Here is a 24769-nt window from a genome sequence, read left to right as displayed (position 1 = left end):
TCAGTGCCGCGATCAATGATGGACACAGCTATACGGGAAAGAGACGATTAAGAAAAAGTGCCAACCTTTGGTTGCTAACCCATTTCGTTTCGCCGCCGGGACAGAACTACAAGAGAAATAATGGAAGCATATTTAATCCTAAAGAACCAGCTACAATGTGTTACCCAGACTTATTGGTCAATGGTTCTTTTTGATAACTTTGGATAGAAAGAGGGGGGGGGGGGGCACAGAGGATCACCACATGGCAAATGAGTTTCCATTGTTGTATCCTTATACATCTTGAAAGTGCTGTGCGCAAGCGCTATAGGCTGATTATTGCCACACGAAAAGATGTATAAAATGTGTGTCAAGGAGTTAGTTGAGAGTCAGCGCTCGTCCGTGTGAGCTTCCATTTTGTCTGTCGCCTTTTTTCACGCTTTACCACCCACAATGAACTGTTACCAACTCTCAGAGCTATGCACCAACGGACATTAAAACGTCCATGGACATAGCGCCCATTCTTCGAATAAATTACATATGTCAGCATTCACATTTCTTACGAGCCACGCGGCCCCAACACGCCAGCACACGACATTTAACGCTCCTGCTCAGCGACCACGAGGCGCCCCGCATCCTAACTTTCTCCTACGAGCGTCCCCCTTGACAAGCCACGATGCTGCGCCTTACGGCAGCGGAGTCGTAAGGAGAGGCATCTTCAAGCGACACGCCTGGACTTGTCGCAAGAGGCCAGACAGCGAGGCGCCGTTTCCTCCTCTCCCGGACGCCACCGCGCGCGGCAAAATTTGAAGCGGTTGGCCGCGCGGTCGCTGGTTGGTCCTTTCGGACTGCCGTCGAGCGCTGCCTTGGATTGGCCAATTCTGAGGGGCCACCGTTCCACCGCTGCAGCTTGGGAAGGAGGAGAGAGGCGGCTTCGGCCGCGAGGAGCATTCCTCCATGGCGAGGAGTATCTGTTCTCGCTTCGGCGAGCGCGGCTTCGGCCGCTTCTTTTTGAGCAGCGTCCGCTCCGGCGGACGCAGTTGTTGCTGCGACGCGCGTCTTTTCTTTCCTTTTTCTCTTTCCTCTGATCTTTTAACTCTCCTCTATCTGCACGTGGCAGCGGTGGTGGCTTGGCTCGAGCCAGTAGCAGGCCCGTGCAATTTCCTCTTCATCCTTCTCTCAGTCACAACAACAACAACAACAGCTTGGGAAGGAGAGATGACCGAGAGGCGCCTCGGCGAGGCCCTCCCAACTCTGCAGATCCGCCGAACCTCCTACGTATCAGTAATCCGGTTATCTCATTCTTGTATCCTTAAGTCTTAAATTAAACCTGTTTTCTTTATTCGAAAAGAATCCGGCCACTTCTTGCTAACACATACTGTCAAATTTAATGTATTCAGTATCTTCCTAAGGCGTAACGTAATCTGCCGTCATTTTAAGCATGAAATGCTTTTAGCTCCCGTTGTCGGCAGTGTGGTGACGTCACGCCGAGACCGAGAGCCACTCATCCGGGCTCTGAAACGAGAACATCCGGGCACCGTACGAGACTTAACGAGATTTAACGAGACACTCTAAGCCCTCCTACGCGACCGGCATGCAAGCGCCGGTTGGTCTCCAAACGAGTCACAAAAAGTAACTGCTGCCAGTGCCTTCTCAATGTTTATCAAGATATCAGTCGGGCTGTGCGTTTGATAATGCACGGAATTATAATTTCCGATTTCTAATAACGCATGCAAAAAGCACATACATGCCACATCCGGGCACCGTACGAGATTTAACGAGACCCTCTAAGCCCTCCTACAGGACCGGCATACAAGCGCCGGTAGCTTCGCGCCGAACGGGTGGTGGCGTTCCTACCTTCCTGTAAGGTGCGGCTCGGGTGTCCACCGAGATGGCAGAGAATTACTGCGTAATTTCCTTTCCTCAAAAAGCGTCGCGTTCAAAGGACGAAGCATCACGCCGAAGGGGTGGTGGCGTTCCGCGGACTGCCTGGCAGCGCTACAACACGCTGTCGCGTTCCACTCCTAAAGGCGAAGCTTAAGCGTCATTAATTAGCAGTTTATTAATATTTAGTCATTAATCAGTCATTACACACTAATCAGTAATTTGTCATTACTTTGTCATGAATTATGTGCGACGTAATCCAGTGGTAACATCACCAGTGTCACATACGCAAAGTGGTGCTGAAAACGCTTTCGCCTCTACGCCCCTCAATGTCTCCCTCGAAGGACAGCTAATTCCCGAACGAGACAAGATACGAGTCTTGGGAATGTGGCTGCAGAGCAACCAGCGATGCGGCCATACGCTCGGCCTTCTCAAGCAATCGACCACTCAGGTCGCCAGAATGATCACGCGCGTGTCGCAGAAGCGGAGCGGCATGCGAGAGGGGGATACCCTGCGCCTGGTTCAGAGCCTGGTGGTCAGTCGCGTGGGTTACGCCCTCCCGTACTTCAGCCTCAACAAAGGAGAAGTGGATAGTGCAGATACCATACTCCGCAAAGCTTACAAGACTGCCCTGCATCTACCAATGACCACCTCCAACGAAAAACTACTGGCTCTTGGAATTCACAACACCTTCGAAGAGATCAAAGAAGCCCAACTGGTCACGCAGTTAGCTAGGCTCCAGCAGACTCCTACGGGGCGCTCGCTCCTTAGGCGACTGGGGCTAGGCCGAACTGCGGAATTCGAGAATCGTACTGCGAGCATACCGGACGCAATTCGCCAGACGCTAAAGGTTCGCTCCCTTCCCCGGAACATGGACCCCAACTTGCATGCGGCCCGTAGGGCAGCCCGGGCGAGGTATGTACAACAAAATCTAGCTACAAAATCCACAACGGTATACACGGACGCGGCTCCGTATACAGGAAGCTCACATAACAGCACAGTGGCGGTAGTTATTGATTCGAACTTAAAGGAATTAGCTAGCGCCTCAGTGAGGGATTGCACGGTAACCGAAGGGGAGGAGCTGGCCGTAGCTCTAGCGGCGGTAGCCGGTTATCGAAGCAACATGTCCCTTACCATCCTTACAGATTCGAGAGAAGCGTGCCGTAACTACATGAACGGCCGCATAGGTCGCGCCGCGCTCCGGCTCCTCCAGAGCGCGACCCCACCAAAAGTCACACACAGCATTTACTGGGTGCCAGGACACACCGACATAGCCGGGAACGAACGCGCCGACGAGGTAGCTCGAGGGTATACGAGCCGAGCTTCCTCCCAATCGGACGATCTACCCGACCGAGTCAGCCCTACGTACTCAGACATTCTCAACTACTATAAGGGGGTACGGATCCGCTATCCGCCGCCTCATCCTGATCTAAATCAACTAGAGGCAGTGTATTGGCGAAGATTGCAGACAGGAACATTCCCAAACCTGCATATCCTTAGCAAGATTTACCCGACGCAATATCGGGACACTTGCCCGTGGTGTGGTAGCAAACCATCGTTGTACCACATCACGTGGGAATGCAGTAAAAACGACAACTTTCGCAAAGACCCGAGTGCAGAACAGTGGGAGAGCCGGCTCTCCAGCGGCGATCTGGGTTGCCAACAAGGTCTTATCCAGCACGCCCAACTAGCAGCGAAGCTCAGCGGAGCCCTGGAATAGGGGCACCGACCCTGTGAGAAGGAAGATGGACCTCTTCTTTCTCGTCTGCTACTAGCACCTTTCTAGAGCAATTAAAGTCTTTCCTACCTACCTACCTACTTCGGACAGTTTCGAACGCGCTGCATATACATTCTTGCCAAGCCTGCGTCTCGTCGTGTCCGCGTGCGCTTCGCATTATGCCTGTAAACATTTCATGCTTACTCTACTCTCGGTTACGGGAGAGGCAGAGATTTTTTTTTTAGTAGTCGATTGCTTGTAATGTTGTTCTTATTTTTAAAAGAAATTCGTTGAAAAACGCACACTTCGTAAGCCAACCTATGGTCTGTGCATGAGCCCAACAGGAAAGTAGTTTGCGGAGAAGTATTTTCACAGCTCGGACAGATAAATACGGAACACTCTGCACAACGAGCTTGTGCTTTGTGCGCCATGTCCTGATATTCAGTGCGACGGGAGCACCAACAGTACCCTCAAGTTGGTTGATATGTTACCTCCAGGGAACCACCTTTTTGTAGCGTGCCCCAGTGTACATCTGCAACTCGAGCGAATAATCGCCGCATGCAGCTGGAGTCACCAGAGAATCCGGTAGTCGTAATGCTCGCAGTTTCTGATCAGGAAACGAATCGCACAAGCAGGATAAAAGCGAGATTTATTTCCGAGTCATAAAACCATATATCATTCGAAGCTCAAGTAGCCCAAATGTCGAAGAACTCGCGTGGAATACATGGTCTTCTGCATTACGCCAGTAGTCATGAGTGGGCTCTCGTACTGCCCAGCGCGAACTGCACAAGTGACATAAAGTACTCATTGCGTCATTAAAATATCATGCGATGCTAAAGCAGTCCGATCAAGGCGGAAGTACTCACACAAAGTACATCGTGTCTTTCAACTCGTCTTTCACCATCACTGCTCTCTCGTACTGCTCGGTGGATAAGCAGATAGGGACGTCCCGACCGGCGTTCTCCCGCCCGGCGTTCTCCCGAACCCGGACGGTGCATGCACTAGCGATGTGCTGTTTCGCGCGGAACGCCGCCAAGTGGGCGTAGTAAACTGGCGCTGGTATGCTCACACTACGGGCACAACGAGCGTAGGTGTAGCAAAGGTGATAGCTCAGCTTCTGGATATTGTCTGCACCAAAACTTGAATCGTCGTGAAGGACGTAGTAGTGGGCAGGTCTACTGGTGCCGATAATGCCAATGTGACTGCAGAGGAAGAAGTCGAAGTCTGTGGGGTGCGTGACCACCCTGTCGACTGTGGTGCCGGCAGGAATATTGCTGGAAGGCTTGCTACCCGGCCCACCTTTGCTAGGTTTTGCAGTCATGAAGCGAGTGCGGTGACGCTTCTGGACGACGATGAACGTCACGGACGTCTTGCACGAGCCGTCCGGGCTGAACTCTCGGCAGGCACTGTAAATTGCAGACAGCTCCCGGTCTCGCACGGTGGCGAACTGACCCTCACTGACCCCGTCTCGGTAGAAGATGATCTGGTCCGGATTTCTATGCTTATTCGCCTTGCGAAAGGCGGCCAGGAGCTCTTTGACCATCCCCTGCAAAAACGACGCACAATAGTTTGGTGCTGCGCTCAAATGCAAGGTGCACAAAAGTAAACCAAAAAAAAAAAAGTAGAACTAAGCATACTGAAAACTGCGCAAAAAACGAAGACACAGAACGAGAAGGCCTTCTCGTTCTGTGTCTTCGTTTTTTGCGCAGTTTTCAGTATGAATTCCTACCAACTAGCCCAGTTTACCGTTCTTATGAACTAAGCATGCCGACTTTGAGCATTATTCAGCGAAAGCTGGTTGTAATTAACGGCATGTCCAGCAGGTATCCCGAGGAGCAAAAATTGAACCATTATTGGGAATGGCTTGTCAAAGGCCGGTGCTACGAAGGACCAGGGTGCCACAATATGCTGCCTTTCCTCGTATTCCTGCCCCTTCGACAACACATTTTCAATATTGGGCTGACTAGCTGTGCTGCTGGGCAAGGTATGTCTGGCCTATGTATGCAATGAGGGCGATAGCGCTGACACAAGAACATTACAGACATTCTATGCACGAGGCGAGCCACCCCGACACAACGCAGAGGACACTAGTAATCTCTTGGACGTGCCATGAACGTCCTAATTGTCCGCGGTACGTCCAAGGGAGTTTCAGTTCCCGTTGGGAAATAGCTGCTATACTTAGTTTTCCTATTTCCCGCATGTTTAACTACTGTGCTTTCGCCTGTTGGTTTCGGGCAGGATGAGGCACTACAAAATATTGTTTAGGTCGAAAGGACCAACACATTTTCCACCCTTACCAATAGAATTTCAGGGAGTATTCATTCAACACACATCAACGATCCGATTCCTAGGAATCGTGTTCCATGAAAACCTGTCATGAACACCTCATGTCGACGCCTTAAGAGCAGATATAGCTAGAGCAGTTGGCTTACTGAATAAAATAAGATCATTTCTCCCGTCTGGGGTGAAATGTAAAATATATTATACTTGTCCACTCGCGTCTCATTTATTCTCTGGTGTGGCCAACGACAACCGAGACAAATATGAAATACCTATGATCATTACAAAAACGAGCTATACGGGCCATTGGAAACGTGCCCTACACGGAAAGCACTGCCCCATATTTTACCGAATATAGCATTCTGCATGTAAAACAACTGTTTAAACAAAAATTCTCTGGAAGCGCTACGCCAATACCGTGCAGATATACTGAAATTTCAAGAAAACTATCAAGCTAAACAGTCCCCGTATGAACTAAGACAGAGCGAAATAGTTACGGCCAGATCACATACAAATTATGGCTTGCAGAAGTTATCGTCGCAAATACCACAACTGACATATTAAACCTAATAACTTTTGTTGTGTCTCCTGTTCAATCGAAAAAACAAGTTAAAGCAATATTTTTATCTGAGCAGGAGATGCATGGGTTAAACTGATGAGCCAACGCTTGGTGCTATTAATCTTATTATGTTATATTACCATCATGCACTATAGGTCATATTCCATTACTTATGCACACTGGATTGCATTTCACATAAATTTTTGCTTGGTGAAACATTTTTGTTTACTGATAAACTTGATGCAGTACGTAAGAAAATGTTTCTTTATTACAGTTCAAATAAGTTACTTTCCTTTTCTAAGACGGTGTGTATCTTTCTGTATTCTGTATCGATGTGTTTTACTTCGGTCTGCTTATGATGTGTAATCATATGCACACTTGTGCCGTCAAGGGGGCATAGCCTAGTCAGGCCCCATCAGGGCCTTTTGCTATTGTCTCCTGAGCCAATTTGTACCAAATTGTCTCAAATAAAAAAGAAAGAATGTACACTAAGTATACTACAAATATAGGATAAGGAAATAAAGGGAGAAAATCGGGAGTGAAAGACATTGTACACATGAGACGATAAGGGCGGCCCCCTTTTTGGAGAGCGGCTTTAAGGGAATTAAATGAAACTCGATACTATTAACGAATTTCATGCAATGTCATTCAGATGAATGGTGGGAGCAGTGTTCTTCTCATTTTCGCGACGTCTGCACAACCACCTATTCTTTCGCTGGAGATGAACTCATTTCTATCCGACCATGACGCGAGTTTACAGTCGGATGGTTTTGCGCCCAGCGAACATAGCATTCCAGCATACCGCCACAAATACCGAGGTCTCCCAGGTCGCGCACAATCGCCGAACCTCGATGCGTTGTCGCAGGCTCTCTGAATCAAAGAAAACCGCAGGACCGTGTTGTCTGCACAAAGGCTTCTGTACTTCCAAGGAGGACGAGACTCAATTGCTGAGCGCGCTTTTGAATACCGCACTGACCGATCTGAAGTTCACAGGATTCGAGAATTAACCTAAAAACTAAGGGGGCACTTTGGCAGACGAAAGTGCGCTATAAGCGAAAGCCTTTGTCGCGCTACTTCGACTGCCGATGACTGCCTATGTGTTACGGCTGCACCGCTTGGGAGCCATCCTCCACTAGCTGCCGCACACCGACTTTGCGATGGAGCAGCGCTGGACGCCGCCACGCCAACAGCTCCACCTTTTGTCAGCTGCGCTCGTCGATGAGTCGCCCCAGGCGCTGGATATAGCCGAACGGACGTTTGGTTTAGGTTTATTGGGGTTGAACGTCCCGAAGCGACTCGGGCCATGAGGGACGCCGTAGTGAGGTCCTCCGGAAATCCAGACCACTTGGGGTTCTTTAACGTGCACTGACAGCGCACAGCGCACGCGCCTCTAGAATTTCGCCTTCATGGACATTCGGCCGCCGCGGCCGCCCGCGTCTTTCGGGTAAGCAGCCGAGCGCCGTAACCACTGAGCCACCACGGCGGGGCAGATATATCGTACGAAGATGATGGAGAGGGCGTGGCCACGGTTATGGGCTGATAACTGCCAGGGGGAAGATGTGCGGCGCTCTAGGAGTAGAGAATTCCACAGTAACAGTCTTCTCCCCCCCCCCCCCCCCCCCCCGCAATATTTTTATGCGAAGCATACTACTTTAGCTACCACTTCAGCCCTTCACCGTGGTTATGCGCCTCCAAATCACGTGATACATGACGTCACGCCACGTGACACGATGACGTCACGACAGTAGAGAAACGGGGGCCCACCTCGCGCCGTCGCTGTGCGCCTCCAAATCACGTGACACGACGATGTCACACCACGTGACACGATGACGTCACGCCAGTGGAGAAACGGGGGCCCACCTCGCGCCGTCGCTGTGTGTCTCCAAATTACGCGACACGATGATGCTTCGCATTCTCCAGGCTTAACCAAGTTAAGTCTCAGCCATTTTTATTCTCCAGAAGAAAAGCGCGCAGACAGATCTGTATACGCCACTGACCTTCAAGTCTTCGATGATCTCCACCCTGGCCACGGCCTCCTGCTCCTGGATCTGGACACGGACAGCCGCTCGGTATTTGGCGGGATGGTCGTCCATACTTGCCACGCAGGCAGCAATGGACGGTCTCGTCCTGCGCACGGGAACGAGTGTACATCGCATAAAAGCAAGCCGAATGTCCCTGCTGTTAGCACGTGCAGTCATTGGCGACGCCGAGCACCGCATTCACGAGAACAGAAAACTGGGAAAGTTGGAACGGGTTCATCCCAAAGCAGCGCGAAACACAGGACGTAGCGGAAGAAACGAGACACGAGCGCTATCTAACAACTGAAGTTATATTTCTAGAAGGGTGAGATATGAGGACCAAACGCAACGACAGAACAAGAAAAGACTTCATAAAATCGCGACAGCCGTTAAAAACATTGCGGGTGTGCAGCGGGAGGCTAATCTCATCTTAACAAAGCCCTCCAGCAATGTCGACACAGGACATGCACCTACTGTCACCCTGTCGCCACACATTCCGAGAGCATTCGAATCAAAGCTGAGAAAAGGACTGCTTTTACATTTTCATGGGATGTACACGGACAGATTGAGAGAGCTCACATCTGTCTAGAGTGCCCGTTCTGCACCCTAGTTCTCTGTACTCTAGTTCTGCCCTAGTTCTAGAGTGAGTGTTTTGTGCGTAACGCAATATTACGCATGCATGAACCACGTGGTATTATCCTAGGGCCGCTAAGTAATCTATAATCGCAAGTCAAAGCGTGGTTAGTGGTCACGTGAGGAATGATAAACTGCAATGTAATCGCCGGAAACTACCACATTCGTTGTCATTCTGGCTCTTGAGGAAGGCAGGCGTCAGCACTGTAGTGAATTGAAGCAGCGGTTAGTGCGCAGCTTTTCACATGCCGCACGGGACATACAACCACACTGACGCCACAGCCACCGTTGAGCCACAGCCACAGGCTGTTGAAACAGATGGAACACCACAGAAAAATTATAATAAAAATTGATGAGCAGTCGGGGGCGAACACCACATTGCGGTTGCAGAAGACTATTGTGAATGCATCACACAGAGAAGGAAACATGCCACTGAAATGAGAAGTCTATACTCCTTTAACTAAAGCCTAACTAAGTTGAAGATTATATCCACCGGTAACAAGGTTCGACGCCTTGCGAGAGGCAGCTGGGGGCAAAGTGCTAAGCATCCTCATCTGCGGGTTCGATGCGGAACAGGTTGGTCCTTGCAACTACGATTTGAGCAAAAACCAGCTACAAAAAGACAGGACGACAGTGCGAGCGCAACTAACACTTAGTTTATTCAGAGGCAGTGTACGTTGGAAGGTTGGCGTTTATGTAGGTTTAACGTCCCAAAGCGACTCAGGCTATGAGGGACGCCGTAGTGAAGGGCTCCGGATGGTTTAGACCACCTGGCGTTCTTTAATGGGCACTGACATGACACAGTACACGGGCCTGTAGCATTCAGCCTCCATCGAAATTCGACCGTGGCGGCCGGGATCGAACCCGCGTCTTTCAGGTCAGCAGCCGAGCGCCAGAACCACTGACTCTCCGCGTCGGCTTGACGTCAGTGGGATAGAACCAACTACCGAGAGAAGTTACTAAACGTGAAACTAGTTAAGGAGACTCGAATGAGCTACAAGGTAACCAGCGCGGCACTACGATTTTGATGGTTAAATAAATCATGACTGTAATGAAGAAGTAATTACTCTGACAGCCACCCGAGTGCAGCCATACGGCTATAGAGGAAAGCCATACAGCTTTCTCAGAAACTTCATAATTAATGAAAAATTCGCCCCGGTCCGGGGTTCGAACCCGGGACCACCGCTGCACCAGAGCAGGCGCTCTAGCAACTGATCTAAGCGGGACGGCAAGCTTATGGTAGGGCGAGAGCGAATTGATCAATAACTCGAATCGGGAACTGCAGTTGGCCAAACATCTGACCAAACCATAACTACGTCGTACACAGAATGCAATCGGCAAATTTCATATTTTTTGTGCGCAATACCGAACAAAGCACATTGAGAGGACGCCGACCCCAATTTTATTGAGTAAAAATCGATCGGCTCTTGCTAGATGTGGTGATGCCAGGAGAAACTGAATTACTTCTATACGGCAACTAAACTGAAACTCCTACCGTCGAAACCGACATAGTTACTACCGACAGGAAGTATGAATGTGAGGTGATAGTAATGATTACCGATTTTTACTTATTAGTAGTAGAGGTAGCGTCACACGAGTGGGTCTAAAAAACGTGGCCGAGAAAACAGCCGTAGAGGACAAAATGAGAATAGGCAAAGGAGTGAAAGAAGCGAGTGATAAATTGAACAGAAAAGTATCAATGACAGATTAACTCGTTAGTTATGAGTAGAAGCAATTTGACAGTTAAATAGGTTGGACGGTGATAGAGTAAGTGTACAAGTAACCACGGCGGCTAGATTTGAAAAAAAAAACAAATGGTTGACTGAGATAAAAGGCTGTATAAGCAGTAAATAAAGCGATATGTAATAAAATCACAATTACGCTAATTCAGTAAACACAAAGAAAAAGAGGCAAAGAGGCGACGAGTGCCGAGCAGGCGTCAATGCCTTCGCATTCTGCCCATGCGGGTCGCCGTAGTGAACTCCAGTTTTTACTACAAATCGATGGGACAGAGCATCGCAAGGAGGCGAAAAGTGGCTCACCTGTCCCCCGGCGCTGGGTGAGTTACGTCGGCGCCAATGATCATGGCAAGCTGTTTGAGCTCTGGTGGCTTGTCCTCTCTCCGGAGCCCGTTGTTGATCCCGCCTAGTTTGGCATTTATCTTCATGAGCACGTTGAGAAACAGAGCAGAGCTGGTACTCCACGCATTTTGCTCCAGGATGCACTGAGTGCGAATCCCCACCTGTACCTCCGCTGCCTCCTTGACGTCGGCGTAGGGCGGCGTCTTACCCCCGAGCAGGACGACTACGAGTTCCACGTTTCTGGCCTTCAGATGACGTAGCGCTTCTAAAATGTCCCTTCTATCGACGTCTATCCACACAGGGTCGCAAACGGGGTCGGTGACTCTCATACCGAAGATCTGTGCAGCTGCCTTGAGCATTGATATCAGGTTAGGGACAACCTTGTTCCCACAGTTCACGCCCAGAATTGCCCACTTCTGAACGTGCTTGGCCTCTAAGAGCCGGATGTCAGCGGCGGTCCATTTGCCGGCCCGGTTAGACAGAGTCTTGCCCTTAAAGACCAGTGACGGGGGATCTAGGACGCGACCTAGCACCTCGGTTGGCTTTGTGTCCACCGTGATGTCGAACCTTTTCAGGTAAGGCGCGCTCTCCTCCAATACCTTTTTGACAGACGCTCTGATGGACGCAAAGCGTTCCTCCGGAGCTTGTCTGGTATGCGAGACCATTTGTGCGGTCATGCTCTCGTTGAGCTTCTTCCTGTAGGGCTGTCCCTCCACTATGCGGCATGCCTCGAGCGGAAGGTAGACGGGCCTCTGCGGGGTGCCAGACTGAATGCAGGGTAAATTGGTGAACTCCGTGCACTTATTGTATTGATTACGGAAGTAGTCTGCCACCGTCGTCATACTGTTGTCTTTCAATTTGAAGCTCAGCTCCTCGGCCGATGCACGAGTCACCCCGACCACTCGATAATGCCGTGCGGGGGCCAAATGAGAGGTTTGAACTTTCAAGTCTTTCAGCTCATTTGAGAGCGCTTCGCACTGAGACGCAGTGAGCCGCGAGGAACTGGTGAACGTGAACGTAGCACGAGCTAATTCGGAAAAAAGCTGCACCATAAAGTCCGTAACTGGAATGGCCTCATAGAAAGCCGCTACTGCGCGGTCAACATTGAGCATGCACATCGATTGAGCAGGCCGTACGCTCGTGTAGTAGCCGTACCACGCTTCGCAGCCGCTTCCAAGATACGGGTATTGCGGTCGCCCAGTGAAGATGGACCGACCAACGGGGGTAAATTTGATGGAAGGGCCGTACCTCACGATGATATCAAGCGCCTGAATCGCCTCTTGCGGTACAGCCGAACGCTTCCCGCTGTACAAATCATGCAGCGCATCCACGCTCACAGTGGCCGCATACTTAACGGTAACGTTGAACTCCCGGTTCCGGCCATCCCCATCGAACTGAACTGCGAACTGCCGCTCCCTGAACGGCAGCTCCTCCCGCGAGTACAAGTTCTTCCGGCCGTCGAATACTGGCTTATTTTGCCGCATTTCACTGTGGTCTTTCACGAGGGTCTTTATGATCACCCTGTTGATTCGGGCGCTGAGGCAGACAGGCTGTTCCGCAGGTGCCGCAGGTGCCGCTGCTTCCACGTTTGGAGAGGACCGGATTGAGACATCGTAGTGGAACACGTTGCCGTGTGGAAGCTCCATTGCAAAGTGATTGGCCAACAGGTGTACAGTTCTCCCCAATCGGCCGTATCCCGATCTCGGGGGAAACGGCGCCGTCTGCTGCGGAACGCTAGAAGTAGGTGATGTGGCGGGCAAGGCTTTCCGTACGGCGCCCATGCCGAGGGTCTCTCTTGCCGCAGCACCGCCAGGCTGGCGGACCGGCTGTTGGGCAGCGACAGGTGTGGCAGACGAGGCCGCATGGATGGCCTCTTGGTTGCCAGCACCTCCGCGCTGTGGGTAGGCTGTCTGCTCGGTCTCGACGGAACGCCGCTGCGTAGGCCGGGAAGGTCCCTGGCCGTCACGAGTGTGTTTGTCTGCAAAGAACACCAATTGCGTGGAAAATTGCGTGGAAAAGAGCGACGGAATAAGATGCGAACAAAGAACAAGAGAAGGTTTGCGCTGCCGAACTGCACTGCGTGACGATCGCTGCTGAAAAAAATAGCGCCACCGCGCCGAAGGGAACTACGGTTGCAAAATTTTGAGAAGCGATAGGGTCAATATTTACTGTGGGCCACACGCCTCTAAAGAAGGCGACATAGAATAAGTTAAGTTAGTTATTCAATAGTAGTCAACCAGCGCAAAAGTTAGCCGCAATCCGATGCGCAACAGCGCCGACAACGCTATGCCAAAATAAATCTGCTAACTCAAAAAGAGCCTAAAAAAATAAAACGGGCGAAACACCCGGCATAAGCGAACGGGTTAGTCACTGCAGAAGCGAATGGTGAAGTACCCTTTCTGTACACTAAACAGGAAAAGACCTATATGGGTGTAAAAAGGGAATAGGTTCACCAGTGCACCCCCCTCCATTGAAAGGAGTGCCCTAGAGGACAGCGTGCTTCTTTATTACTCCCTGCTTTGGAGTACGTGCTAGCAGAACGCGATTGCAGATGGCCACATTGGAAGACATTGCAACTTCGAAAAATTCAGGGGGTCACTTTGCTGGCCTTAAGTTCGGTGAAAGCATTTAGCGCGGTGTTGCTGCTTGTGTCACTGATGTATGGTTAAGATGTTAATTAAGTACACAGTTTGTGAATCTTAAATGCTGGAGGCACTGGAGGGCGTTTGGGAGGCATCCGTCCGATTCGACGCCTTTCTGCAAACACTGTCTAGCGTCCTAGACAAGGAGAACTACATATTGTCACGTTGTAGTGACGGCAGTCCAGCGGTCAGGAGCACAGTAACAAGGCTTGCAAACGAAGCTTTGTTTGGGCTGACTTGCGCCCGCAAAAGAACTAAACAGCACGGCAGTGGCGTAAGCAACAAATGTGCTCGTCAGTTGTCGAACTACGAATGCCTGCCGCTCGCGGCATCGCTCAGTTTTAAGCCGGCAAGAAAACCGAGATAACAGGCCAAGATCTAGAGTAATCCGGAAAAACGTAGATGCAGGTCTTCATGGGTGTGACGAAGAAAAATAACACCCCTTTCCTGATGAACTTAGCAAAGCGCAATTAGAAGACAGGGACAAGAAGCACACTGGACAAACGCTTGACATCAACTAGTTTGTTACTCGGGAAGAAACACATAATGTGTTTTTATGTGTTTCAGTTCAACATGTATTACCAACTCGCTCAACTTTCTGCATTGCTTGAACCCCTTTCCTGCGGCCTTGAGGGAGAACGAACAGACACTACAAGGATACGTGGCATTATGCGTTGGCAGAAAGCAGCGTAGCCATTATCACTCAGAAGAGACGAGGCTTGGGCATGTTGGCATGACATACTTAAGGGAAATAAATAGCGCACAAGAGAAGACGGGACAAGCGAGGAGACACAGACAAGCGCTAACTTTCAACAGACTGTTTATTGCAAAATCGGGAGCAAATATACACATGTCCAGATAGGCAACAGATAGGCTTTGTTGCCTATCTGGACATGTGTATATTTGCTCCCGATTTTGCAATAAACCGTCTGTTGAAAGTTAGCGCTTGTCTGTGTCTCCTCGCTTGTCCCGTCTTCTCTTGTGCTCTATTTATTTCCCTTAAGCATTATCACTCGGCTGCGGAACGGAAGGATGGTGGTTCGAATCCCATCGTGCACAAAGACTCTTCTGGTCTGACTAGAAAAGCGGGACACCTGTGCTGACAACCTTCTGTCGACAACGAAGAGGCACGAAAGGCTTGCGCCTTAAAATGTGCAACTGGTAAACGAAAATAAATTCCAGCGTCCTGGTGCCACAGAGTAGAACGCCATTGCGACTACCCTGAAAACCAAGAAACGGCAGGTTGTACGGCGAGAACTTGCGCGCGAAGCGTACCCAGCTGCTTTTGTGGCATGTGTAGAGAAGCGTTTAACTAGTCCAGCGCGATCCACTCCCCTGCCGCTATCACATAGGCCCTAGCAATAAGGGAAGTCCTGGCCAGCACTCTGCGCACACTAACAGTGCATGGCGCGCGCTATGGTCCCTGAAGCAAACTGCAGAATGCACTGGATTACGTAAGAGGCGTCGGTCCGGAAGTCTGTCACGGCGTAGTTTGCAACATACCGCGTCCCGCCTACGACCATGTTTATACAGGGTGTTTCACCTGAGACTACACAATTTTTAGAAACAGGCTTTAGTTAGAACAGCGGTTTTTCCATAGCATTGTTAGTGGTGTAGTACAGCTGCAACGGAAGAATGGCACAAGTGAATCATGACCGGAGCGAAAAAATCGCGACACGGGGCGCTATTGTTGCCGAGTACGCCGATAGCGAGAGTGCCAGGAACATTCCATTTCCTAAAGCGGGGGTGGCCGGCAGAAAGCAGCCCACCTTTACATTTGCCCATCAGAAATGCAACATATTAAACCCTGTAGATGTCTTATCAGCCAAACCATGTGCTAAGGCAGCTAAGCACATAATCTCCTTTTATTTATTTTTTTTTTGCGCTAGCATGGCGAGAAAGGTTATTTTTATCACCACTTTCCTTTAAAAATGTGCTGGCGATGCACTGTCAAAAGTAACGTGTGGCAGTGCCTGCTTTCGGATGGGCTGCTTTCTGTCGGCCACCCCCACTTTGGAAAGTGGAATGCGGCAGGAACTCTCGCTATCTGCGCATACGGCTACAATAGCGCCGCGTCTCGCAATTTTTCCGCTCCGGTCATGAGTAACTTGTGCGAATCTTTCTGGTGCAGCTGTACATCGGAATAGAGCTAAGACGTGCTAACTAGCAGATTGGTGAGCTAAGACGTGCTAACTAGCAGATTGGTGAGCTAAGACGTGCTAACTAGCAGATTGGTTCACTAATACTGAATAGCTGACTTGTTAACTGTTACGCCTCCTAATTACTGAAAGACGTGTAGTCCACCGTAAGGAATGTTCATATCAATTTTTAGAGTCGAAAATGCAGTCAATCTCTGCGCTGTGGCCCAGCAAATTTTGGCTATGGCGACCAGTTAAACGCACTGGAGAAGTTGCTTGGCCTGCAAGAGTCTTGAAAGCGCATGCATTTTGGCGGAAATTGGCAGAAACTGGGGCCACAGCGTCGAGGGTAACCACGTTTGCGAAATTCGGAAGAATGATATGGATATCGCTTACGGTGGGCTACGCGCCTCTCAGTAACTAAAGAGCCTAACAGTAACAGGTAAAAAGTTAACCATGCGATGGTAGCCAACCATCCTGCTAGGCAGCACGTTTGAGCAGGATTCTGATGCACTACACCCCTGACAATGCTATGTCGAAAAAAAGCGTTCATCGAACACAAAAACACCAATTTGAAAGTAAACTATGTGAAGTTTTAGGGAAGACACCCTGTATGTACAGGAGGGAGTTGCAAGCGGGAAGAGCCTAAAAGCACAGTAATGGTGCTAAGCAAAAATGCCATACACTGGCTATCGAAAAGTTGCTGCCTCGCCCGTACCTGCAATCATTAATCGTAAAAACGACAAAACACCCTAAATCGCAACTATGGACTTCTAACCCTTCCGTAGGCACGCCCCATTGAGACCTCTGACCAGGCGTATTAAGATGCACATCACTACCTGCCGCATTTAGCAGTGAACAGTAGTGGTGCTATGCAAAAATGCCATACACTGGCTATCGAAAAGTTGCTGCCTCGCCCGTACCTGCAATCATTAATCGTAAAAACGACAAAACACCCTAAATCGCAACCATGGACTTCTAACCCTTCCATAGGCACGCCCCCTTGAGACCTCTGACCAGGCGTATTGAGATGCCCATCACTACCTGCCTCATTTAGCAGTGAATCCAAGCAGCACAGCGTGGATTGTATCGGCGCCGCCTGCTTGTTCATTTACTACAGTGCAGTGAATTACGACAGGAAAGGCACTTCTCTCAGACAGGCTGCGAGCGGTGCGATACGTGGTAGAGCTGTGCACTCTTTGTTAAATTAAATATCGAAAATTTGACGCAACATACACGCAGTCAACAACGGCGAACCACCCAACGTAACAGTGAGGCGTAAGATACCCGAAGTCTTACATTAGAGCGGAAACGAATGTCTAACACCCACGTCTTCTATCAAAAGAGAAGTTGCGACACCCAGAGAAGACTAACAACGTGTTCAACGCACACAGTGTTTAGGAGACGCACGTGAAAGCCGCGAAGTTTAGACTCAGCTGCAACGCCAACAAACCTAACGGCGTCACGTGCCAGAGCACTGTACTGTAAAGCGAGTCAGCTTCGAAAAAGTTTTCGGAATACGTGCTCACCTTTGGGGCCGCTCGAGCGTCGGCGCCCGCGACCTCGGCCCCCGCCTTTGCCTTCGTCCCGACCACGTCCGCCACCGCCACCTGGACCTCGAGACGCCATGTCCCGTGCGTCGTCTGCACTCGTCGAGATGTAGTCCGCTGCACTACACTGCTTGTGTCACTCCTGCCTCAGCAAGTCGACGTTGTCGTAACGTATCAAGCTAGTAAAAAGATTCCGTGCGACTGAAACTTTGTATTCACGCGGTCCTCTGCACGGCACCCCTGTTAGCGTCGCCGTCTGCTAGCACCAGCCCATACGCGTCCTGGAGGCTTTCTGAGCGCTGTCCAGGCAGCCCAGTTAAATATATAGCAGCGCTGCCTACGCAATCATGACGTTGTCGTAACGGGTGAGGGGCGTCACCGGAGTGAATGTAAAGGATCACGGGAAATCGTCTGATAGCGCTGCCTTCGGATTCAACTTTCTGCCACCGCTCGTTTTCTTTATCGCAGTCGCTATTTTGATATCGCCACTTCTAGCGATCTGTTTGCGTGGTAACGTCGCCGGTTGTACTGCTGCATTGCAAGATAAACGTCACATCGACTCTACACTGCTTCGAAGCTTGTTCTCACGCGAAATTCGAGTTGCAGTGCTCCCATAATGAAAACGGTGCGAGGTTTTCTGGGAGCACGCCTTGCGATGTGTTAAATGTGCAGCGTGCTTCTCAAGCCCTCTGAGGCTCCGACAGGCCCGCATTTGTATTCGGTACAGGAAATAAACAACACCGATTACTTTAAACATCTGTGCCGCCGCGGTGGCTCAGTGGTTATGGTGCTCGGCTGCTGACCCGGAAGACGCGGGTTCGATCCCGGCCGCGGCGGTTGAATTTCTTTGGAGCAGAAATTCTAGAGGCCCGCGTACTGTGTTATGTCAGTGCACGTTAAAGAACCCCAGGTGGTCGAAATTTCCGGAGCCCTCCACTACGGCGTCTCTCATAGCCTTAGTCGTTTTGGGACGTCAAACCCTATAAACCAAACCAAACTTTAAACATCTAAGGCATGCAATCCTCACGAGTCACAACAGAATAATTCGTTCTATACGTAGAGGCCAGACTTGCCGCTCTGCCTCCGCGACAGGCGTCCCGTTATTTTTCGAGTTTTCATAGAATAACCCCTTCTCACTGCCTAGCTCCCCCCCCCCCCCCCCCCCTCCTTTTTTCCTGAGAGCTGCATTCGGTGCAGACCGCTCGTTGTGAGAGTTCCTCCGTGCATCTAATATCCCTAAAAAAATGGTAATACTAACTGCTGTATTGTTGACTGCGACAGCACTTACCGGAATTCGCGGAGGCCAATATTTTTTGGATTCAACTCGTTCGTTCGCAGTCTTAATGTTTTTGTTCGTGATTATTTTCATCGCACATTGCACACTTCTTGCTGTCTTAAAACAAATGTAAAATGTTGCCTGCTTGTTACACGTGCTCTTGGGAGAGGTACAGTTGAATTAAAATGGTGTGGCTCAGAGCGAACCAGTGGCCGATGTCAATGCGGAGACGTTGGCAGCATCCACTGCCCTTTCCCGCTTGAGATACTCGTGTTGCTTGTTCCACTGCTTCTCCAGACGTATACCCCCCGTTCTTCATCGGCTTGATCAACCATACGAGCCCACTTTCGCGACTATCTCTAGTCAACGCGGCTTCGTGACGCTCTATGTCGTAAGGATCGCTACAAGCAGCCCGGCGACTCCATTGCTCAGTCGAACAACTCGTCCCGGTGACCGCTTCTGGCTCCACGGTGTCTAGGCCTTTATTCAGCGAGAGCGAATCACGTAGTCACGTGACACAACTGGCGAGAGCCAGAGCGGCGGTCGCCGCAGCTGTGAAACGAGCGGTAACAACTGCGACAAGTCACGTGGTATGACGTCGCAGCCACACCTCCGGTGAGCCTCCAGTTAGAGGTCAAATCTAGGCCTGATTTGACCTTCAGCTCTGCGTGCGAGAAGGGGTGCTTTTCGTTCCGAAAGTTCTTTATGAGATAAGGAAGGCGCATGGGCATGGGAGGAGGGAACGAGGAGTAGACATAGTCTTCAATGTTCGCTCGGTCGTCAATCACTTCATATTGCTCTGGTCAGGCCATAAGAGAGCCGTATTTTGCAAACGCCGTTTGTACAGGGTCTATCACACTTAGAGGGAACACGGCTCCGCGTGGCTGCGCACATGCGGAGTGCCACTGCACCTGACCCTTTTAAGAATCACTGCAGAGTGGCGCACGAAAAGGGGGACCTCGACGTTGTGCTTCGTGTCATCTGCCCCTTTGCACGGGTTTGCTACCGGCTTGGTCGGAATTATGTTCCGCGTGTGCGCAGCCACACGGAGCCGTGGTCCCTCTAAGTGTGATAGACCCTGTACATCAGAGTCAGCAGCTAGTGTGACCTCGGCCAGAGCAGTTCCACAGAAGGTGTGATACGCCGCCACACGTCAGCACCGTGCAATGAGGGCACCTAATCATATCCTCTCTGTAGCGACGCGCCAGCGAGCCAGAATACGGCTAAGCCATAATTAATCACAGGACGTTAACGTCCTGATTGAGAAGTCTGAGATCTACCAGCCTGTGAAAAAGCTGAAGTGCAACGAATTTTGTTCCGGGACACGCGAGAAGAGAGAAGGCGAAACTTTCAATGAATAGCTCAATGAGCTGAGGCTGTTGGCAGGTCGTTGCGTATTCGGCACGCTGGAGGACCGCATGCTTCGAAGTCGGATCATCATGGGCATCAATGATAAGATGCTGCAGCAGAAATTGATACCAGACAACCCGTCATACGGGAAAGCCGTTGAGAAGTGCCGCGCTTAGGAACAAGGCCAAGCCAAGTGCGAAAAGATACATGGTGCCAGGGGCGCCCGCAGAACTTTTTCCGGGGGGGGGGGGGGGGGGGGGGGGGGGCACCCGATGGCCGGGTATGGGGGAGGCGGTAGGTTAGCACCAAAAAGGAACAATTTGTGGTCTAAACTGCGCACATGAAACAAAAATTAGAAGCAGCAAATTAATAACAATAATAATAATAACTTGTTTATTTCCATCAGTGATGGGGGAGACTGCGGATAAAAGCCGCTTGACAACAAGCGATCTGACTGAAGCCCTTAGCCTCCCTACAAAGCAGGCAGCGATAGAACAACAACAAAAACTCGCATAAAGCACAATATTCAAAATTAATGCACGCACACTTGATAGTCACAAGAGGTAAATAACAAAAGGCAAGATAATACTTTTAGTTGTTATTGTAAGCAAGGATTGTTAATGAAATGTGTGCTTAGGGTTCGTACAGAAAATGTATGTAAATCTATACCTGATTTGTGGAATGAATTTAAAAGGGTTGTCAGTGTGTATGACACTTTTTGCCAGGAATAATTTGCCCGCGCAGTGACCACCTTCCACGGTTCGGTGTAACGGGTGGTGTAGGAATGTGTGTTTTTATCGAGATTTGATAATTCATGAAAAAAACTTAGGCTTAATTAGTGCTAGGCTTGGAGAACAAACATTGGAATTTATTAATGAACAAAGAATTGAACTCAGTAAGAAAAATCCGATCAGTTAATATCACCTAAATGTGCTAATCAAGCTGTGTAGTTGTTTTCTACTAGTGCATAAATAATATTTGCAGTTCCAGGGGGGTGCAACCGCCCCCCCCCCCTTGCCCCCCCTTCCGGACGCCCATGCATGGTGCGAAGGATTCAAATCTTATCCACCGATCGTTAACCGCGTCGGCGCGACTTCCGTTTGCGCCGAGTGCGGGTTTGCTGCACACAAAAACCGGGTACGCCCTGCGGTAGACAAGCGCTGTAAAAATTGTGCCGGTTACAAGCACTTCGCCAAAGCGTGCATGGAACAGGCTAAGTAGCGGAACAGAAACGCGCAAGGGAAATGCACGCTGATGGTGATGAGGAATACATTCTACAAACAGTTCAAACTGCGTCGCTGTCGAGAAAGAATGTATGGTCCACGCAAGCTCAGGTTGAAGGCAAGGAAGAGGGAAGTTTTGGACCTGCTCCGTGCGGCGCACACAGCTATAGGTGAAGAGAAAATGAAGAACAGAGCACGAGAAGTCATTTTTTGGTCCAATATAACGGGTGAAATTGCGACACTGGCCTGTTCATGTTTGGCGTGCCAGAAGCACAAGGCAAAAAAAAAAAAAATGGCTGAAGGCTTAGCTTGGTTAAGCCTGGCTGATTGCGAAAGCAGCACCACCTGGCTGCACTTGGTTCTGCTGGTAGTTTCGTTTCACGAATTCACGCGTAGCAGACTCGAGCTCGCCAATTGATATCTCTTGTTCTTCACGTCGCTGAGCCACGATGTCGCCGTCTCGAATCGCCACAATGCTCTGCTCTTTCTTCTTGGCTGTATACTGCAATCTTCTTTTAGCAGGCCGCTCTTCTTTCTGTCCCGGCGTTTCTTCCGCACGGCGTTTTCTTCTCTTGAGATTATATATCGCTCCGCACTACTCATAGATTCCTATTCGGAGTTAAGTAAAATTAATTAGTTGAATTAATTAAATTATTTATTAATTCAATGAATTACTTAATCAATTGAATTAATTATTTGTTCCGATTAATTAATCCTCGGGCCGCCTCACGTGGCGGGCCGAGGAGGCCGTCACGTGGTAGCCGCCGCGCCGGAGCGAAGGAACGACTACGGCCGAAGAGACGAATTGGGGCCCCTGCTCTCCTCTGGTCGTGACGTCACGCTGTCACGTGGTAGTGCGCCGCAGCTGCGCCGGAGCGAAGGAACGACCTCCACGGAGGCAGAAAAGTGCTAGCAAATAAAAATGCGAAAATGCCACTGTTAAGCCGTTATGTTCCTGCCGTATACCATGGCAGGTGATGGGAGTAGATCTTTTCCATCGTGGAGGACACAACTTCCTTATCGTGGTGAACTGCTACTTATTTATTTTTCTTTCGAAATTAAAGTTGTGTATGACTGCTGCGTCAACAGTCATATCAGCATGCACAGACATATTTGTTACACGGGGACTACCGCAGAGAACTGTACGACGAAACAGCGTTGACGGACGGGACGGAAGAGAGACAGACACATGCGCTGAACTAACAACCAAATGGTTTATTGCGAAAAAGGGGGGGAGGGGTGGGGGCAATATAAAGCAGCAGGGCAGAAGGGAAGCAAATGCGGGACGAACATGACGTGGCATACATACGGGAGCTATCAACGCATCACTGATTAAGAAAAACGAGCTCCTGGGGGAATAGAGCCACCGATGGTTGGCTTACACATGATTTACCTAGTTTGTGAATGTGAAAAGCCTCTGATATCAGGCGCGAGGTGTGATCTCTATACTGGCGATTATAGTGATTCGGTTCAGAACTGTTGCTGTGGTGTAGTTTACAAGGTCCCACTGCCTTGCGGCCGTTTTTTCATCGGGGAGATCGGGCGGTGCGTAAATGAACAACTACGCGAACACGCGAAAGATATTGAAAACCAGTCACGCCGAAATAACATTGTAATTCATTCCGCAGATTGCAAAGACTGCGAGGCATTTCTGAACCGAACCACTATCATCGCCAAGTATGGAGATCACACTTCGCGCCTGATATCAGAGGCTTTTCGCATTCTCGAATTTGGTAGCTCATTTGTAAGCCAACCATCGGTGGCTCTATTCCCCCAGGAGCTCGCCTTTCTTAATAAGTTGGTTTGTTTGGTTGGTTTTATGGGGTTTAACGTCCCAAAGCGACTAAGGCTATGAGAGACGCCGTAGTGGAGGGCACCGGAAATTTCGACCACCTGGGGTTCTTTAACGCGCACTGACATCGCACAGTACACGGGTCTCTAGAATTTCTCCTCCAAAGAAATTCGGCCGCCGCGGCCGGGATCGAACCCGCGTCTTTCGGGTCAGCAGCCGAGCACCATAACCACTGATAGCTCCCGTATGAATGTCACGTCATCTTCGTCCCGCATCTGCTTCCCTTCTATGATTTGGCTTGCCCTGATGCTTTATATTGCCCCCCCCCCCCCTTTTTTTTCGTAGTAAACCTTTGGTAGTTAGCTCAGCGCATGTGTGTCTGTCTCTTCTTCTTCCGTCCCGTCCGTCAGCGCTGTTTCGTCATCCCCATTCAACATGAACCAACCAGCCCGACTCAGCCTTCTCCAATTATCGCAGAGTCCCTGCAGTAGCAAACAGGCCCCCATTCAGCAGCAAAGAGTTCAGAGACTTCATGGCCAGCATTCACGTTCAACAAGTATTTTCAAGGCCGCATCAGCAGCGACCAAGTGACATGGTGGAACGTGCTGTATACACACGAAGCGAAGAATAAGTGTTGCCGCAGTAAGGCCACCTTCTGCCAACCACTGTTAGAATGGCGCAACACACCCAGAGACAACCAACCGAAGTCACCTGTTCAACGACCAATGCACCGACAAACAAGAACTCTGCTTCAAGTCCCATCTTGCCACACGAAGCCCAAGACCGTATCAAACGAGGTTGTAACGAGTCGCCTCAAGTAAGTCCGGATCAAGCAAAAGGCAGCATACGACCGATCATCACTCAAACTACCTGACTTGCCGACGGGCTTCCAGGTGGGAGTCCTGCAGTGGTTACAAGCCCAGCAGATACCCCGAAGTCGCACATAATCACTACCGAAGATGGGCAGCACAAGACTGGAGACGACACACCGAGGTGCCTAGCGCCGTTTTGACGGTTAACTTAGTGACAGCCAAAGCATAAAATCGGCAGTGGTTTAGCTCTGGTTAAACCTGGAGGATTGCGAAAGCAACGAGGAGAGAGAGGCGATGGAGAGCGCGCGGCAGCGGCCCCGGCAGGATAACAATGCGCCGCTACTGCGCATGCTCAACTGGCGAGCGCGGCGGCGGCACCTCTGAATCACCCGCGCAGCGACGGCGGCGGTGCGCCTCGCGCGTGCGCAGTATGGCCTTGCCTCAGCTGCGCGAAATGGCTCGGCTACTCGCGTAGTGTTGCTTTCGCAACAAAAGTCGCACAGCGCGCCGGCGTGGATGTCGTGTTCACGGCTACCAACAAGCTTCCCGCCCTCTGTTCCAAAGTGAATAACCCGCGGGAACCTAGAGGGTACAGGGTGACACACTCTCACCAATATGTCCCCAGTTATTCAGGAATAATTTACTCTGTGCCAGTGTCATGCGGGAAGAAGTACTGTACATCCGACTCAAAGAACATCAAAACAATGTTAAAAGTATAGCCATTTCTGGGCACCTGCCTAAGCACTGTAAGAAGTGCAAACTTGGAGAACACACCCTTGAAGGAATCTGAACCCCTCCCTGACTTTAATCGTTGCACCACTATCGGGCTAGGGCGAGA

General features: G+C 50.3%; 1 protein-coding gene across 1 annotated transcript in view; it reads right to left on the bottom strand.

Moving 5' to 3' along the window:
• LOC149348989 (protein argonaute-2-like) overlaps positions 1 to 17745 on the bottom strand; it is a 78312-nt gene extending 60567 nt beyond the window's left edge. Inside the window, exons 1-4 of the mRNA XM_089541083.1 lie at positions 17458 to 17745; positions 11110 to 13126; positions 8414 to 8543; positions 4444 to 5123 (exon numbers count right to left, since the gene is read on the bottom strand). Coding sequence (XP_089397209.1) covers positions 4444 to 5123; positions 8414 to 8543; positions 11110 to 13126; positions 17458 to 17557 — 2927 coding nt within the window. The 5' untranslated portion in view covers positions 17558 to 17745. The remainder of the gene's footprint in view (positions 1 to 4443; positions 5124 to 8413; positions 8544 to 11109; positions 13127 to 17457) is intronic.
• Between the last annotated feature and the right edge of the window lie 7024 nt (positions 17746 to 24769).

This window comes from Amblyomma mixtum, chromosome 4, assembly GCF_055824585.1.
Source record: "Amblyomma mixtum isolate Tamu chromosome 4, ASM5582458v1, whole genome shotgun sequence".
Lineage (NCBI taxonomy): Eukaryota > Metazoa > Arthropoda > Arachnida > Ixodida > Ixodidae > Amblyomma > Amblyomma mixtum.
Note: the sequence above shows the minus strand (reverse complement) of the source record. Positions and strands in the feature narration are given on the sequence as shown.